The sequence below is a fragment of the Bufo bufo genome, chromosome 2 (genome assembly GCF_905171765.1).
Source record: "Bufo bufo chromosome 2, aBufBuf1.1, whole genome shotgun sequence".
In the NCBI taxonomy this organism is placed as follows: Eukaryota; Metazoa; Chordata; class Amphibia; order Anura; family Bufonidae; genus Bufo; species Bufo bufo.
The window spans coordinates 704,505,518-704,523,515 of NC_053390.1; the positions used below are offsets into that span (position 1 = coordinate 704,505,518).

General features: G+C 42.2%; 1 protein-coding gene across 2 annotated transcripts in view; it reads right to left on the reverse strand.

Annotated features, from left to right (window-relative positions):
* Positions 1–17,998, reverse strand: part of ENPP6 (ectonucleotide pyrophosphatase/phosphodiesterase 6) — a 64,347-nt gene that overhangs the window by 18,937 nt on the left and 27,412 nt on the right. For both annotated transcript variants that reach the window (XR_005776376.1, XM_040418718.1), the window contains exons 3-4: positions 11,580–11,691; positions 8,274–8,415 (exon numbers count right to left, since the gene is read on the reverse strand). Coding sequence is in view for 1 of the 2 variants with exons in the window: in XM_040418718.1 (XP_040274652.1) it covers positions 8,274–8,415; positions 11,580–11,691 (254 nt within the window). In the remaining variant the exon portion in view is untranslated. The remainder of the gene's footprint in view (positions 1–8,273; positions 8,416–11,579; positions 11,692–17,998) is intronic.

Genomic DNA, 17,998 nt, shown 5'->3' on the forward strand with positions numbered 1-17,998 from the left:
GAGCTTATGATAAGGAGTGGATTGATATAGTCGCTGATGGGGTTAAATGTGCAGCTAGAAGGGCGCCCACTATTGCCAATTATGTCAGTCCCAGTTTATACCAGGAGAAGAAAAAAAATCGCATCCTGTATGGTTAACGACTAAGGGGAGCTACAGATGCGGACATCATAGATGCATCTGATGCACTCATATGTCAGTATCAACTACTTTTGTTTCAACATCAAATGGAAAACTTTTTCATATGAAATCATATCTCAATTGCAACACCACTTATGCGGTTTATGTGGTCCGTGCGAGATTGAGCATAGGGAAGTGTCCCCACCGAGCCCTCGTTTCACCGCCGTTAATTATATCAAGGGAGGGTCCGTGGCCACCTTGAGTGAAGATACCGCGCAAAATCTTGGTTAGCGTGATGAATTCATCACGCCACCACACGTTTTTTTTTTTTTTTTTTACCGGATTAACCCCTGAAAGCCCTCAATGTAAATCTCACATGACGCAATCAGCGCTAAACGCAGCATCTGAGGGGTTCAATGATGGGGGTGGCGCGATCACTGTTCCCTGTCATTGTGCCTGCTTTTTTTCTGCCAGTTAAGTAAGAAAATTACTTTACGGCAGCCCCATGGTCCATAGACACAATGGTCAGGAGCGGACCTCATTGACTTCTATGAGAGAGTTTTCTGGGCATGTTCTGTGACCTGTGCAGAGGTCATTGTACAAGGGAAGATGAGATAAGCTTTGACAATCAGCTATTGTGAATGGTGGATCCTTTCTTATCTGACATTCTAATCCTGCTTGTAATGATATCACCTGTGTATAGATAAGCAGGTAGCTGCAGTAACGTGATCTGTACAGACCAAGAAGTGGCACCTATCATAAGGCTTAGAGGCCAGTGCGAAAACTGCAGGATTTTATGATTTTTGATGGCAGGTTTCCATTAAATGAGCACAATACCTTGCTGTCTGAAGCCTGCATAGTCTTGTGAGTTTTAGACCTCAGAGGTAATTTAAAAGTAGGGTTACTTTCACAGCAGTTGTAGGCTCAAAGATTAGTTTGTTTTTTTTACTTGGACCTAGCTGCGCAGGAGTTTCACTCCAGTTTTATCATTGCGACTTTTTTTTTAAAGTTGCAAATAAGTCGCAGTCTCACTCCAGGAGGAGGCTGGAGTAGGAAAAGTGGAGGAGCTTCTCTAGGCAAAAGTTTGTTAAGGGCTCTTTCACACTTGCGTTGTCCGGATCCGGCGTGTACTCCCCTTGCCGGAATTACACGCCGGATCCGGAAAAACGCAAGTGTACTGAAAGCATTTGAAGACGGATCCGTCTTCAAAATGCGTTCAGTGTTACTATGGCACCCAGGACGCTATTAAAGTCCTGGTTGCCATAGTAGGAGCGGGGAGTGGGGGAGCAGTATACTTACAGTCCATGCGGCTCCCGGGGCGCTCCAGAATGATGTCAGAGCGCCCCATGCGCATAGATGACGTGTTCATGTGATCACGTTATCCATGCGCGTGGGGCGCCCTGACGTCACTCTGGAGCGCCCCGGGAGCTGCACGGACGGTAAGTATACTGCTCCCCCGCTCCCCGCTACACTTTACCATGGCTGCCAGGACTTTAGCGTCCCGGCAGCCATGGTAACCATTCAGAAAAAGCTAAACGTCGGATGCAGCAATGCGCCGAAACGACGTTTAGCTTAAGGCCGGATCCGGATCAATGCCTTTCAATGGGCATTAATTCCGGATCCGGCCTTGCGGCAAGTCTTCAGGATTTTTGGCCGCATGCTGCGGTATTTTCTCCGGCCAAAAAACGTTCCGTTCCGGAACTGAAGACATCCTGATGCATCCTGAACGGATTTCACTCCATTCAGAATGCATTGGGATAAAACTGATCAGGATTCTTCCGGCATAGAGCCCCGACGACGGAACTCTATGCCGGAAGAAAAGAACGCAGGTGTGAAAGCGCCCTAAGGGAGGCTTAAGGAAGAGACAAATTTATCAAACAACCTGTGACACTTGATAAATGTGGCACAAAGTACTCCAACACAGACTCCAGCAAAACTGACTTCAAATATTCTCCTCATGATAAATTCCCCCCAAGGTGTTTTGTTAATCGTGGAATGTGCTTTGAATGCATTTTACTCTCAAAATATTTACCAGACCTGTAAAGGGTGTTAGGCTAAATGCACACGATCAGGATTGCGTGCGGATTTTCCGCGCGGATTTGCATGCGGAAAATCCGCACCGTAGGTCATGTACATTGCATTCTATGAGAATTTTAAATTCTCAATGTACAGGATGCAGATTTTTTCAGAGCAGATTTTGACCTGCGGTGCGGATTTTAAAATCCACAGCATGTCAATTTATTTTATTTTTCCTGACTGGATTTTCTTCATTCACTTAGTAAAATCCGCACCAAATCCGCATGCAAATCCAAACCAATTGATACGGATTGACTGCACAGATTTGCCTGCGAACACCTGCGGATTACAGTGCGGTTCCTCCGCACATGAATCCTGAACGTGTGCATGTACCCATACAGGTTAATTTCTAGCAAGACACAAAACTTTGACAAAAGATGGTTGGCATTTGGTTCTTTGGTAATTTAGGAAAATTAAGATCAATTTGAAAAAGGAGTCTTACAAAAATTAAGCATCTTGAATTATTTAGCAAAGGGTATATAAAGGGGGTTTTCAGGTTGAAAGTTAATGAAAGCCAGTGACTGGCCTCAGCAGTGACATGCTCTTGGCTGAGAAGTGGGTACACTTGTATCCAATCTAGGTAAGGCTAATTCTACACCTGCTGTAAAGCTATCCATCTGTTCTAGCAGTTTTCGTCTGGCTGAAACCTGATGCTCATGTAGGAAACCGGATGGATCCCATTATAGTTAATAAGGTCTGACGTAAACGTCAGTATCCGGCTAGGCCAAATACAGTGAACTCCGGCAGGCTGTTCCTCTGCCAGAGGGCTCTACCACGGGTTTGAAAATAACCTAAGAGGTGATCTTTTGAAGAGGTTTCAGCAGTAGGTGTACATGTCTCTCTGGTAGATTGCTCCCAGTTTTATTCTGCAGGTCAGGTAGTTTAGGCTGGGTTCTCACCAGCATTGTTGTTTCAGTTTTTCTGCTCTGCTGTAGGAGTAGAACAATAAAAATAACCGCTCCATGAGAGGACACCAGCACTGCCACTGACATATCATTGTTTGCGGCCCCATTACAGATATTCCACTGGGTATCTGAAAAGGTTTTGTCCTAGTTAATTATAAATTTGGCTTATGCCACGTAATGCTGTAAAATAAAAGATGATTATATACTCACCTCCTTCTCCTGCAGTTCTCTACGCCATAGCTGTTTGTATACAAGACTGCAGCAATGATGTGTAGGTATATAGCATAGGTCTGCTGTAGCAATTCAGTATTCTTAGAAAAAAGAGGGGGCGGACAGCACACCTATTTTGATGGGCGGTGGGTGCACGTCGCCAGGGAAAGTGGTAAGCTGTTCGGATAATCCACATATAAAAGAAGAACTATTGAGACAGCACGTACTTTTGTAGGAATTTATTCCGGATGCAACGTTTCATAAAGAAAACCTTTGTCAAGCATGCATACACCAAGTGGTTAGGGGTTTAAATACCCCAGTAGTGACTGTAATATACTGTCACTACTGGGGTTTTTAAACCCCTAATCACTGGGTGAATGCATGCTTGACAAAGGTTTTCTTGCCGAAACGTTGCATCCGGAATAAATTCCAGCAAAAGGGACGTGCTGTCTCCATCTTTCTTCTTATATATTCACTATTCTTAGGTGGTATATAGTTTGAGAAGCAGGAGAAGGACCGGACTGGTGGTGCAGAAAACAGTGCAGGAGAACGAGGTGAGTATATAATATTTTTTTACAGCATTAGGTGGCATAGGCCAAATTTATATTTAACTTAGACAAGTCCTTTAAAGGCTACGGACAACTTTGAGGCAATTTTTTTATTATTGCATTCTAGTTATTGTTAGAGATGTCGCGAACATAAAATTTTCCGTTCGCGAACGGCAAACGCGAATTTCCGCAAATGTTCACGAACGGGCGAACCGCCATAAACTTCAATAGACAGGCGAATTTTAAAACCCACAGGAACTCTTTCTGGCCACAATAGTAATGGAAAGGTTGTTTCAAGGGGACTAACACCTGGACTGTGGCATGCCGGAGGGGGATCCATGGCAAAACTCCCATGGAAAATTACGTAGTTGACGCAGAGTGTGGTAAGTTAAATTCGCAATGCGATTAATATAACCTGTATTAATCGCATTGCGATTACAACTTAGATCTGAGTTCCTAATGGTTGTATTGCTAGAATATAACGAAGATTGAGAATATAGTGCTATATTCGTCAATTCTAGCAATAGAACAATTAGGAACTCAGATCTAAGTTGTAATCGCAATGCGATTAATATAACCTGTATTAATCGCATTGCGATTACAACTTAGATCCAGTGGCGTTGGGAGGGGGGTGCGGTGGGTACGGGCCGCACCGGGTGACACCAGTCTGTTGGGGTGTCACCTGCGGCCCGCCAGCGCAGGAGTTCTCACTCACAAGTTCAACTTCTAAACTTCGCAAGCAAACAAGCACGTCGCGCCGTCACGTGGTAAAGGGGGACGGGGGTGTGACTCACTGCAGCCTGGTGAGTGGTGGGGCGCCGCGGCAGCTGCCCTGCAGGAGTCTCTGGTGCCGGGAGGAGGAGGTAGGTAGAGCGGCTCTGTATTTATAGACCAAATTATTTTAATAATACCCCAATAATAATAAGTTAATAACCTAACCCCATTCATAAATTACTGGTGGATTATTATAGAGACGGCCCCAGGCCAGGAGACATAAGGGGTTGGGTTGAACTGTGGGCTGGGGCCACCCGGCCACATTTACTAATCTTTGCTCAGGGGGGCCCTCATAAATATAGACCCACATGGTGTGGACTGGTCATTTTTACTAAGGAATATAGTTTAAACGTTTATGTGCAAAAGAGGAAATAAGAAGTCAGCTCCAATCAGATATCTGCACATAGACCAAGACTCTGGGTCTATGCAGATATCTGATTGGAGTTGACTTAGTGACTTCTTTTTTTTTCTCTTTATCTCTTTATTATGGCTTCAGGGGGGGGGGGGGCAGGGGTGACACCATTTTCTACCGCACCGGGTGACACCAGCCATAGCAACGCCAACCATTAGGAACCCAGCTCTAAGTTGAATTCGCAATGCTATTAATATAACCTGTATTAATCGCATTGCGATTACAACTTAGTCAAATTTGTGACACTGCAGCTTCCGAATGAATCTAAGATGGATGCTGTCCTTGCTTTTTGATAGGAGGTGGGAGGGTCTGGGAGGGAGGGTATGCTGCTGATTGGCTGGAATGTGTCTGCTGATTGTGAGGTACAGGGTCAAAGTTTACACAATGATGACGAATAGGGGGCGGACCGAACATCACATATGTTCACCCGCCGCGGCGAACGCGAACAAGCGATGTTTGCCGGGAACTATTCGCCGGCTAATAGTTCGGGACATCTCTAGTTATTGTATCTGTTGCCAAAAATAATTACTATTGCTGAAAACAATTTTTCAGTTTGTCTTCTACAGCCTCCACTTTGACTGCATTTGCAGGCCGTTTCTTCTCCTTCTTAGTGAATTTGTCAAAGAGCTATTCTGACAGTGCGATCTATAGCCCTTGTCTCTTCACTCCTGAAAGGTAAGTTTATATGAGTGTTTATGAGATGTCAGGATTGAAGAGATTAAGCACTAGGAAGAAGCTGCACTCTGCAGATGGAATGAAACTGAAGACTGTAGTAGACAAACATTTTAATAAAGACAAATTGGAAAAAAAATATTGGCCCAAGATCAGTAAAATGTAAGAATAATAAATGCCATCAAATGTGTCAATAGCCTTTAGTTGCTTTATCTCTGTATATATAAAAATTCTCTCTATATATACACAGTTGCAAGAAAAAGTATGTGAACCCTTTGGAATGATATGGATTTCTTTACAAATTGGTCATAAAATGTGATCTGATCTTCATCTAAGTCACAACAATAGACAATCACAGTCTGCTTAAACTAATAACACACAACGAATTAAATGTTACCATGTTTTTATTCAACACATGTAAACATTCACAGTGCAGGTGGAAAAAGTATGTGAACCCTTGGATTTAATAACTGGTTGAACCTCCTTTGGTAGCAATAACTTCAACCAAACGATTCCTGTAGTTGCAGATCAGACGTGCAAAACGGTCAGGAGTAATTCTTGACCATTCATCTTTACAGAACTGTTTCAGTTCAGCAATATTCTGGTGTGAATCACTTTCTTGAGGTCATGCCACAGCGTCTCAAATCGGGTTGAGGTCAGGACTCTGACTGGGCCACTCCAGAAGGCGTATTTTCCTCTGTTTAAGCCATTCTGTTGTTGATTTACTTCTATGCTTTGGGTCGTTGTCCTGTTGCAACATCCATCTTCTGTTGAGCTTCAGCTGGTAGACAGATGGCCTTAAGTTCTCCTGCAAAATGTCTTGATAAACTTGGGAATTCATTTTTCCTTCGATGATAGCATCCTGTCCAGGCCCTGACGCAGCAAAGCAGCCCCAAACCATGATGCCCCCACCACCATAATTCACAGTTGGGATGAGGTTTTGATGTTGGTGTGCTGTGCCTCTTTCTCCACACATAGTGTCGTGTGTTTCTTCCAAACAACTCAACTTTGGTTTCATCTGTCCACAGAATATTTTGCCAGTACTGCTGTGGAACATCCAGGTGCTCTTGTGCAAACTGTAAACGTGCAGCAATATTTTTTTTGGACAGCAGTGGCTTCCTCTGTGGTATCCTCCCATGAAATCCATTCTTGTTTAGTGTTTTACGTATCGTAGATTCGCTAACAGGGATGTTAGCGTATGCCAGAGACTTTTCTAAGTCTTTAGCTGACACTCTAGGATTCTTCTTCACCTCATTAAGCAGTCTGCACTGTGCTCTTGCAGTCATCTTTACAGGATGGCCACTCCTAGGGAGAGTAGCAGCAATGCTGAACTTTCTCCATTTATAGACCATTTGTCTTACTGTGGACTGATGAACAGCAAGGCTTTTGGAGATACTTTTATAACCCTTTCCAGTTTTATGCAAGTCAACAATTCTTAATCGTAGGTCTTCTGAGAGCTCTTTTGTGCGAGGCATCATTCACATCAGGCAATGCTTCTTGTGAAAAGCAAACCCAGAACTGGTATGTGTTTTTTATAGGGCAGGGCAGCTGTAACCAATACCTCCAATCTCATCTCATTGATTGGACTCCAGTTGGCTGACACCTCACTCCAATTAGCTCTTGGAGATGTCATTAGTCTAGGGGTTCACATACTTTTTCTACCTGCACTGTGAATGTTTACATGCTATGTTCAATAAAAACATGGTAACATTTAATTATTTGTGTGTTATTAGTTTAGGCAGACTGTAATTGTCTATTGTTGTGACTTCGATGAAGATCAGATCACATTTTATGACCAATTTGTGCAGAAATCCATATCATTCCAAAGGGTTCACATACTATTTCTTGCAACTGTAAATAAAAATGAATTTCTGTCTGTCTGTCTTTCTATTCTTTATGCACAGCCAAATGACTGGACCAATTTACACCAAATTTGGCACATAGGTACATCAAGTGTCTGGGGAGGTTTTAGACCGGGTCTCGGCTCTCTATGACGTACCGTTCTCGACATACACACAGTTTTACACCAGGTTTCCATAAGAACCCAGCCATTTTTCTTCACTGCTGTAGGTTGCCTTTAAAGGGGCAGGGCGCTGTGGATGACACTATTAAGGCCTCTTGCACATGACCGTATGCTCAATGCCGCTCCGGAACATATGGCCAGCTCACAGACCATATGTCACGGATGACATACGGTCATGTGCAAGAGGCCTAAAGGAGCAGAGTGCTGTGGAGGTAACAGTTAAGGGGGGAGGTTGCTGTGGAGGTCACAGTTAAGGGGACGGTCAGCTATGGAGGTCAGTGTTAAGAGGCGGGGTGCTGTAGAGGTCACTGTTATGGGGAACACTGTGGATATATATTAACCTCACACACAAACATTAAATTAGATAGTGGAAATATATCTGTGCGAATCCGGCTCATCCTGCTAGTGCCTTATAAGAAGCATGGTAAAATGAGCGTCTTTCAGCGTCTAAGTCTTTTCTTACATAAAACATTGCATGCTCTCAGGACTCTGAGCGGAATTTCAGATTTTCAATAAATATGTAAATAAATAATTACTTTAATTTGTTGGTCAAGATTTTGTAGCATTTGATCTACTACTCTGGTAGCATTTTTCCTTTGCTCAGACCAAGGTCCAAAGTGATGACCTTCTATATCAATGCGTTCATAGTAAACAGCAACCATTTCAGCATTTTCATTCCTATAATATAATTAAAAAATTACATGATCATTACAATATTAAGAAAACGTATTAATACATTATACAAATATGGCTTCTAGGCAATATTCAGTATGTACATAGTTCTTAAAATAATTATTTCTGGTCTCATGTGCAACAGAATGGTAATAATTAATGGTATACAATTTATATAATTTATATACAGCACATAAATTTGAACTGCTCCCTATAAAATCATATATCATGTCTCATATTTGAGCCAACTGGTGCATAAAGGTATATCGCAGGGAATTTATTAATTCTGGCATTTCTTAAACCAGTCTCAAAATTTAAAAATATGCTGGCATACGATTCGCCAATGCACAGCCTTCTTAATAATTTTGGTGTATCTAAGGGAGGTCCATACACCAGAAATCTAAATCTGCAGCAGTAAAGAGCAAAGATTTTCTGGTGTAATGTGTGCCAGTTTTGTGGTGCACATGTTGGCAGAAGTGTTAAAGCTGTTTATAGTCATTTCCCTCCCATCCATTTATTTATTTTTTACTGCAAAATGGGACTTGCGCCAAACGTTGCTAATTTTCTACACGAGAAAATTGGCTTAGAACTGTCATCAGCAGCAACTGTAATAAACCAAGGCCATGTTCAAATATGGTTTTATCACCTGAACCCAACCCTTTATATATTTTAAAATTCCATTCTGTTGTGCTGAATTTTGACTCTCTTAATATATGCAAATCAGATGTTTCCTGCACCGAGGTCACTACACGGCCTCTGAAGTTTGATTGACAGGAACAGACAGGGGTGCATCACTAATTAGGCAATGTGTACTAGGAGAGCAGCGAACAGCAATTTAGCCTCCAGCCCTGCAGACATCTTTGTGACTGTGTATTTGGGGAATATTGTGAATCTTGGTAAATTCATGGCCCAAAAAAATTTACCACTAGGCATAGATCAACCCAACAGAGTATAGAGGACCTTTGGAATATAGTAATGGTAGGCTAAAGGACCTTTGATGACGTTACCATTCAGAATGCATGGGGATATGCCTGATCAGTTCTTTTCCGGTATAGAGCCCCTAGAATGCAACTCTATGCCGGAAAAGAAAAACGCAAGTGTGAAAGTACCCTTACATGATGACAAGTTCTTTAGCCTCCAAAAGAGACAGAAGAGAGTAGAGAATCTATATCAGTATCTCCGTATTAGTGTCCTAAATATCTGAATATGAATAGTACTGCTCTTATTCTCTAGATAGATAGATAGATAGATAGATAGATAGAATCACACACACACACACTACTACTCATAATAGGACACTGCTATCTCCTATATACAGAATAAGCAGATGTTGACACAGATACACACACACACACACACACACACACTCACAGATACAGGGCTACAGGGGTGGACAGTATTATTTATACAACCCTACAAGGGGGCATAATACTAAGTGGGGGACTACGAGAAGGAGAGCATTATATATAAAATCCCTAGGGGGGCATTATACTAAGTGGGGGACTATAGGGGCAGAGCATTACATATAAAATCTCTATGGGGGCATTCTACTAAGTGGTGGGCTACAGGTGTGCATTTTATTAGAGGAGGTGCCGTATACCACAGGGGAACTACAGAGCACATCATACTACAGGTACGCATTAAATGACAGGGGGCATTATACTACAGTGGTGCATTGTATTGCAGAGGGGCATTATACTACAGGGGGATTATTCTACATGGGGCGTTATTCTACAGAGGGCACTGCAGGGGGGATTGTGAGAGCATTATACATATTAGCACTATGGAGGGTATTACATTACAGGGCAGGTTGAAAGCACTATACATACTAGCACTACAGGGGGCATTTTAATAATGGAGGCACTACAGGGTAGAAAATTATACATACTGGCACTAACTAGAGACATTATAAAACAGGGGGATCACCACAGGGGGCATTATAATACAGGGGGCACTGCAGCAGTGCTTTATAAATACTGGGGCTACTAAAGATGACCTTATTACTACTGGGAGCTCTTTAGGGGGATTTTTTAATTAGCTTTGTTACTACTGTGGGCTGTAAAGGGGTGCCTTATGGAGGGGACTTTTTACTATAGGGGCACTATATGTGGACCTTATTTCTATTGGCAGCACTATGGGGGCATTATTACTACTAAGATTACTATGTGGGCATTTTTATTATAGGGCACAATATTGACGGCATTACTACTAAAGGGGCAGCATTCTTACTATTGGGGTACTAGTTGGGGCACTATTACTAATGAGGGCACTTTGGGAGAAACTGATTACCATTGTTGGGACTTTAGGGAGCACATACTATGGGGGTACTATCTGTATGGCACTATTTTTGAAATATAGTATTTGGGGGCATTGGGGAGCACAGTGGGCACAGTATTCTTGTTAGCAGCAGGATAACAGATTTGGGGCACAAGGAGGGGGAGGATGATAGAAAAGTGATGAATCTAAGATGTCTGCGTGGTAAACTCTGCAAATACGAGATGTCGGTGAAAGACGGCGTCAAGGTGGTCTGGTCCAAAGGAAGGAGAAGAGAACATCAGAGGAGACATTACTGGATGTATAACAATAGGGTTGGGGGAGAAGTTGAATTGAGAATTTTACACAGGTGGGGCACCATTTTAGTTTTCACCTTAGACAGCAGAAAGGCTAGCTGCAGCCCCTGGTTACAGGCATCAACTACATCATCTTGCCTGGCCCTGTCTGCGCAGTAGAGCCTGGAGTCTCTGCCGATGTCTAGTCACACGGCACTTGTGAGAGAAGATTGGCAAGATGATGCCTGCCTTGTCAATCAAACTTCACAGGGAGTAGCTGGGAGACTGAAGGAGGGGATCATTCATACACTGAGGGCAGTAGTAATGCCCTCAGGGTAGGGAGCAGTTAACTTGCATATTTTAAGAAAGTCAAAATTCAGCAGAAACAAGGAATTTGAAGGTTTTATTCAGGTGAGCAAAAGCCTATTTCAACATGGCATTGCTTTATTACAGTTGTTGCTGATGACAGACTCCCTTTAAATTCCCCCATAATCCCAATATTAATGTGTCCCTTTTTAATAACCAGTGTTTATGATATATTTAACTATAACTATACAAAATGCTTGAACATTAAATGCTTGAGCACCTCCTGTTGAAAATAAATCGTATGTTATACGGTACCTCAGAGTTTGAACAGCGTCATTGACTGCCCTTGTAAAATTAGCATCTGACGGGAAATTGTAATATTCACGGCAATAATTGGCTCTAACACCAAGAATTTCAACTTCACAGCCTGAAAAAGGATTAAATAGTAGGTCTTTTTCAACTAACATTGTAATATAAAGGTTATAGAACTATACATAAATAAATAAATAAATGAATGACACATGGATGGGGAGATATAAAATATAATAATAGAAGAATGTATTATAATATTGATATTAAGCTTCTACGCCCCTTTTTAAGGTGGGACAAATATTCTTTAAGGTCTGCTCACAATCACTGCTCACAACTGGTATAAAAGTTACAAGAGTTCTCTTTAATAAATCAATCATTGTTTATGATTGTTTATCTATAACAAGAGTTGGTCTGGGACTGACATTTTAAAACAGATAGGTCCACTTATTGTATGGTGAATGTTAAATATATTTGTGCTAACTGTCCCCCGACCACGGCTCCCTCCATCCAACCGTCCCTGCCCCAGTGCTAATGAAAAATTTGGATGGACATTATGTTCAGCACTACCAAAGAAACAGGAGTATACAACATACAACACTACATATCTTTCCTCTTCTTCTCCATTGGGGACAGACCACCATGATGACATCTTTCAGTCATGTGTCATTTGCAGAGTTTGCCACACAGACATCTGAGATTCCTCACTTTTCTATTATCTTCCTCCTCCTGATGTCCCAAAATTTTTATCCTGCTGCTACCCCCAGTACTGGGCCTTTTGTGCCTCTCAATTCCTCAAATACTATTCTAAAGAAGTAACAGTACCATACAGATAGTCCACCACATACTAAAAGTGTTCCCAAAAGTAAAGGAATGGCACAGTATTGAATTGTAAGAGCAGATGCTTCAGAACTGTTATTACATGGTGAATGCAGCTAGTTACTAAAAGAGTCATTTCAGGAGAGGTTACAGGTCTTCTTTAAAATGCCCACTCGTTTTATCAGCTTAGATATTGTTTAAAAGGAAAGGAACAGTGTGCTTATGGGATCCTGAAATAACCACAGGATAAAAGAGGTAATTGCTGAGGGCACAATCAATTCCAGATTCTCTATGGCATGCACTGAAAGCTTGCTTGATAACAAAACGTATCTAAGCTTAGAGCATTATCTACATAAGAGGGCATAAGGCCTTTCAGTTAAATGGAGGTAACAAAAACTGTAATACTGTTACTGACTTTTGTATCAGCAATTTAAAACCATGTAAGAAGTGGACAGCTCATTTTTACAAGTTTGGCTGAACAATTTGCTTTCCTTTTTCTTCTAGTCTAGACAGACAACTGCAGGAGACTTTACAAGATCCTTTGTTCGAGTTAGAATGTATCGACAAATTTAATGTAATATTTAGAAAAACAAGACCACAGAAAAGTAAAATCTTGGTCAGTGCCCTGGGCAAAATAGTTCCACCAAAAAAATGATAATATGAACATGCACCAATAGACTGTATAACTGTCAAAATTATGCCCCCAGCAGCCAGGTAAATTTGCTATTCAGGAATGTATGTGTAACTACAGGAGGTACAGAGGTAGCAGTCACACCTGGGCCTTGCTGCACGAGAGGGCCCCTCTGCCACATGTTGTGGAAATTTTATTAGGATGTGTTTTTAATATATTATATATTGTCATCATGTCTCTCAGTGTCAGGGTAAACCATTGGAGTGGATATCTTCCTGTGGATGTGGAGATGCAGCCACCGGGCGCAGAGGTCTCCGTTGGCGAATGGTCCATGTGCTATCTGCTGGGCTGTGGGCCAGGGGAGACTGGTGTTTTCTTGGCAAATGTATGGACGCCGGCTAGGGCCCCCACGCAAGATGTGGATTTATTGGCTTGGCGTGGATGCATTTGTTAAGAGAACAATATATGAAAGGAACGTTCAATTGTTGTCTCTAGTGCACCTGATCAACCGCTGGAGATAATGACGTTGTCCCTGTAAATAAGCACGCATGAAAATCATTGATCACCGAGCAAGGCTGGATAAAGTTCACTCCAGTGGTAATGGGAGATTATAGTATACATGTGTTTTGTTAGCTGGCTATGTTATTTTATTGTATTGAAAAAGTGATGGTGGTTTCTCATCTACCAGTATATCATCACTTCCTGGATGTTTTTTACTGTACATGAAGGAAAAGCTTTATTATAAATATATACAGACAGTACATACATACATAATAAAAAAAGGCAGCACAAGGCGGGACACACAGATAAGGAGCAGGACCCTAGGAGAGGCCGGGAGATCAGTGCACCAAAAAGCAGGGAAAAAGAATGCTAGCTAAAAGAGCATACCACAGAACCTCATGGCAGCAACACCCCAAACAAAATACAAAGGAGGCGATTGTAAAATTGAGGTTTGGGTGAAAGAACAAAAATAAACATACCCTGATTGGTGTATCGATCTCTCGGCCGACTCCTGACCCAACGCTGTTTCGCCAGTAAACCTGGCTTCTTCCCCTTTCCCTGGAAACCGGTTTTAGGGACCTTGTAATGTTAAATCCTGCTTCTTTGGTAAAATGAATCTGAAGTTGGTTTGGTGCTGGGCACATTACTCCAAGACACTAATGTGTTAATTCAGTCCTATACAATTGTATGTCGTTTTTGGTGGATCTGAGTTGATTGTACAGAGATTGTATGGTGAGATTGTGATGTGTGTGCTGACCAATACAGAGTATCGTGTTTTTCTTGTTGTAACTTCTCTGTTTTTGCGTAACTTTTATGTTACTGTGATTTTGGTTTGTAGAGGCAGCATTTTGTTTTAGTGTTTGTACAGGAGAGACAGCATTTAGAGAGGATTTTTATACTGTTAGCCTGTAAATCACCCCCAGAGTGGAGGTTTGCTCTGGTTTCGAGGGTGAGGCACAAGGAATAGGGAAACTGTTTTGTTTAATTTGGTTTTTCTATTGCTGGATTTTGGAGACATTATGTGGTCTTCTTTTCTGTGTCAAGCCATGTGGTTTTGTTGGCCATCTTTCATTTCCTTTGTGTGAAGATCATGTGGCTTTGGCAGACATCTTGGTTAGTTTGGTGCTGCAGGTTTTAACAAGGAATTCATTTTAGTTTGAGCTGGTTCCCTTTTAGCTTTTAGTTTTGGTGTCTATGGAAAGCGATTTGTTTGTTTTTGCCTCAAATGTCAGTTTTGTCCAGAATAGTTATCTTGTCTTTTTGTAACCTTTCTATGTACAGTTTGATTTTGTTTTGGTAAGTTTTGTGCTGGATATCGGTTGAGTGTTTCGGTTATGGTATAGCTCAGTGACCAGTCTGATAGGGGAATCATTGTGTGAGTATTAGTGGCAGTTTAGAGGTGAAATTGTCCTATAGTTGATGATTCTGATTAATGTTTATATATCTGTGGCTGTTACACTGAATTGTAGAATTGTTTGGCATAGTTAATACGGCCACTACAGTGTAGAAAGGAGGTGCTTTGTAGTTATGTGCCAAATGTATTGGGACAACTCCTACAGATCATTAGCAGTGTCTTTTTTTTGTAGCAACCATTGTGGTGTTTGTATTCCTGTACAATGGAAAGCATTTTTAAAGAAGTTGCAAAGTTGAAGGACACGGTGGCCATTCTTCAAGCTATGCAGGGATCTACTAATCCATGGCTGCAGGCTCAGAATTGTGTAGCAAACCTGATCGGTACCAGAAAATGGCGCAAATGGAAAGGCAAGTATGCTCCGATTTTTGCTGCTGGGTGGATAGCGGAAAAATATCAGGAGTCTTGTAGGCTGAAGCTGAGTTTGGAAGGAGAAGTGGAAGATTTAAAAGTGGAAATTGGTAAATTGAGAACTCTTGTCCAGCAGGAAGCTGAAGCTAGCACTGAGTATGAATGTACTGAGGTGTAATATTGAGCTGAGCAAAGAGAATGAATGGTTGTCTGAAAGCCTGACGCACGCACAGTGTTCTGTAAGGAAATAGTTTGCTCTCTGCAAGACAGAAGTCATTGAAACAACCGTTATGTGTAATGTGTCTGGGGTTAGAGGCAATGTATGGGCTGTAAGTATGGAGAAGTCTGAGGACTTTGGGTCAGATACTGAAACCGACTCAGGGATGGAGATGGACAATTTGTCTGACCCTGGAGTTGAAAGTATTAATACAATGGCAGAAGATTCCTCAGATGAGTCCGTGATAAGAGGACTCAATTCAGATGGTAGTGTGGGATCTAGTCATGCTAGGATGGTTAATGTGCAGCAAGGCAGATCACCATGTGCCCAGAGAAGGTTTTGTGCAGGGAGACAAGCTATTCGTTGTTTTGCATGCAGGGAATTTGGGCACATTGCAAGATATTGTGACGTTGCTAATGGCAACAGACACAGGTATGTTAAGTACCCCAGAACCACACCTAGAAGTAAAGTGGTTTATACAGCAAGGTGGGGTAATGGTCCTAGACGTGGTTCTTTGCAAAGGCATAGAAGCCAGGGACAGCCAAGGTCATGGATCCAGGAAGCAGATTTTAAATCCCAATATGAACGGTTAAAATGTGAAAATGTGAAGCTTAGAGAGGAAAGAGATCGGTTCCTGGAATTCAGAAAAGCTTCTAATTTTGTGTGCTAGAGAAGGGGGAATGAAGAGATGTTATTGAGGTCTTTGTAAACCATTTTACTGTTTGTATTAAAAAAATAAATAAATGGAGGAACTTTAAGACCTAATTTAAATGGACTTTTACGTTTCCCTGGAAACCGGTTTTGGGGACCTTGTAATGTTAAATCCTGCTTCTTTGGTAAAATGAATCTGAAGTTGGTTTGGTGCTGGGCACATTACTCCAAGACACTGATGTGTTAATTCAGTCCTATACAATTGTATGTGTTCCAAAGGTTTTTTTTAAGTTAAAATTTACTTTTTACTGAATCTCAATGTATGTGGCAAGACTTCCTGTAACTTAAGTTTTTTTTGGTAGAAAATGGGCTTTAGTGGTGTTTTTTTTTCATGTTATTGTTTGGGCATTTTTGATTCTTGAGAGGGCAATTCATGCCCCCTCCCCCATTGTTTGGTGTTTTAGAACCGTGCTGCGTTTTGTATAGTATCGCATTACTGTGGGTTTTGCGGTAGAAAAGAAAGCATTCGGTTTTAAAACTTTCTTTTTATATTTACTTTCCATAGGCGGATTGTGCAAGAGGCAATAACATGCTTTTATTGGAATAAAGTTGCTTTACGCAGCGAGTAGTTTTTACGCCCAGACTGGAGTTTTTTTTTCATTGGGTGACAGTGATTCAGGTGTTGTACTGAGACATCGTACAACTTGTAAATAGACAGCAGAAGGCTATCCCCATTAACAACTGTATACTGGAGGAGCCACATTGAGATGGAGAAAAGTGGGTCTCATTTATTGGGTAGCCTCAGCTGTCCAAACACAGGCGCAGCTCAGCTGTGTGTATAGTCCTTTAGGAGGCATACTGGGAATCCAGCAAAAGGAGCTCTGGCCTGAAGGCCCTGTGGGAGTGGAAATAGCATTGAGAGTAGCAATAGGCAGCTCTCAGTGCACGAGATTTCTGGCTGTCCGACAAAGGTTGTGTAAAAGTTGGAGTCGGACAGACATACCGTGAGAAGGAGCCGGGCGGTACCCTCCGTGTACGGTCAAAAGCATGTCCCTGGACGCAGGCAACACTAGAAACGGCTTGGTTAACCAAGGATGGGTTGTGGCAGATCCATGTTCGGGAAGGGGGAATAGTTCCCTTCGAGAGTCAGATGGCGGCTCAGTACATGAGATCTAGTTATGGGGTGAAGGCCACAAAGTCCATTAAAGAATGGCATAGGTAGTCCAAGGGTTCGCTTGGGGGATCCCTCTGGAAGGATGTAGCTCAGCTGTGGCTTCAGAAGACAATGGTAAACCAGCAGGGGATACAGAGGGCGGTTTCAGTCTGGAGGAACCGCATTATGTACACCTGATCTGGGGGAAGGGTGGATAGCCGCGATTGGTGATCCAGTTCCTGAAGCGGAAGAGGCTCTTTTTGAGCTAACTCTGCTAAGGCAGGCTGGATCTACCTAGGCTGTTGTAGTTTTTTCAGATGTCTCTGCTGTCACCAATGCAGTTAACTCTCTATCTCTCATCCCTCCCTCATCTCTCTCTATCTCTCATCCCTCCCTCATCTCTATCTCTTCATCCCTTCCTCATCTCTCCATCTAACCTTGAGACGATGCACCATGTTGAATCCAGCTCTCTTGTTCCTGGTTTTGAAGAAGCACTCTTACTTTTCTTCCCGCTCCGAACTCTGCCAGGAATAATCAGCCGGTTGTAGAGACAGAGTCGGAGCAGGGAGTGCGCCAGTGGCAGGGGCAGAGTGGGCATGCACTGCTCTTATTAGGAAAAGCAGCACATGTGCAGTTAGAATAAAGCCATGGACGAACTTTTGCTAAAGATCCTCCATGTCGTGTGCAGCCA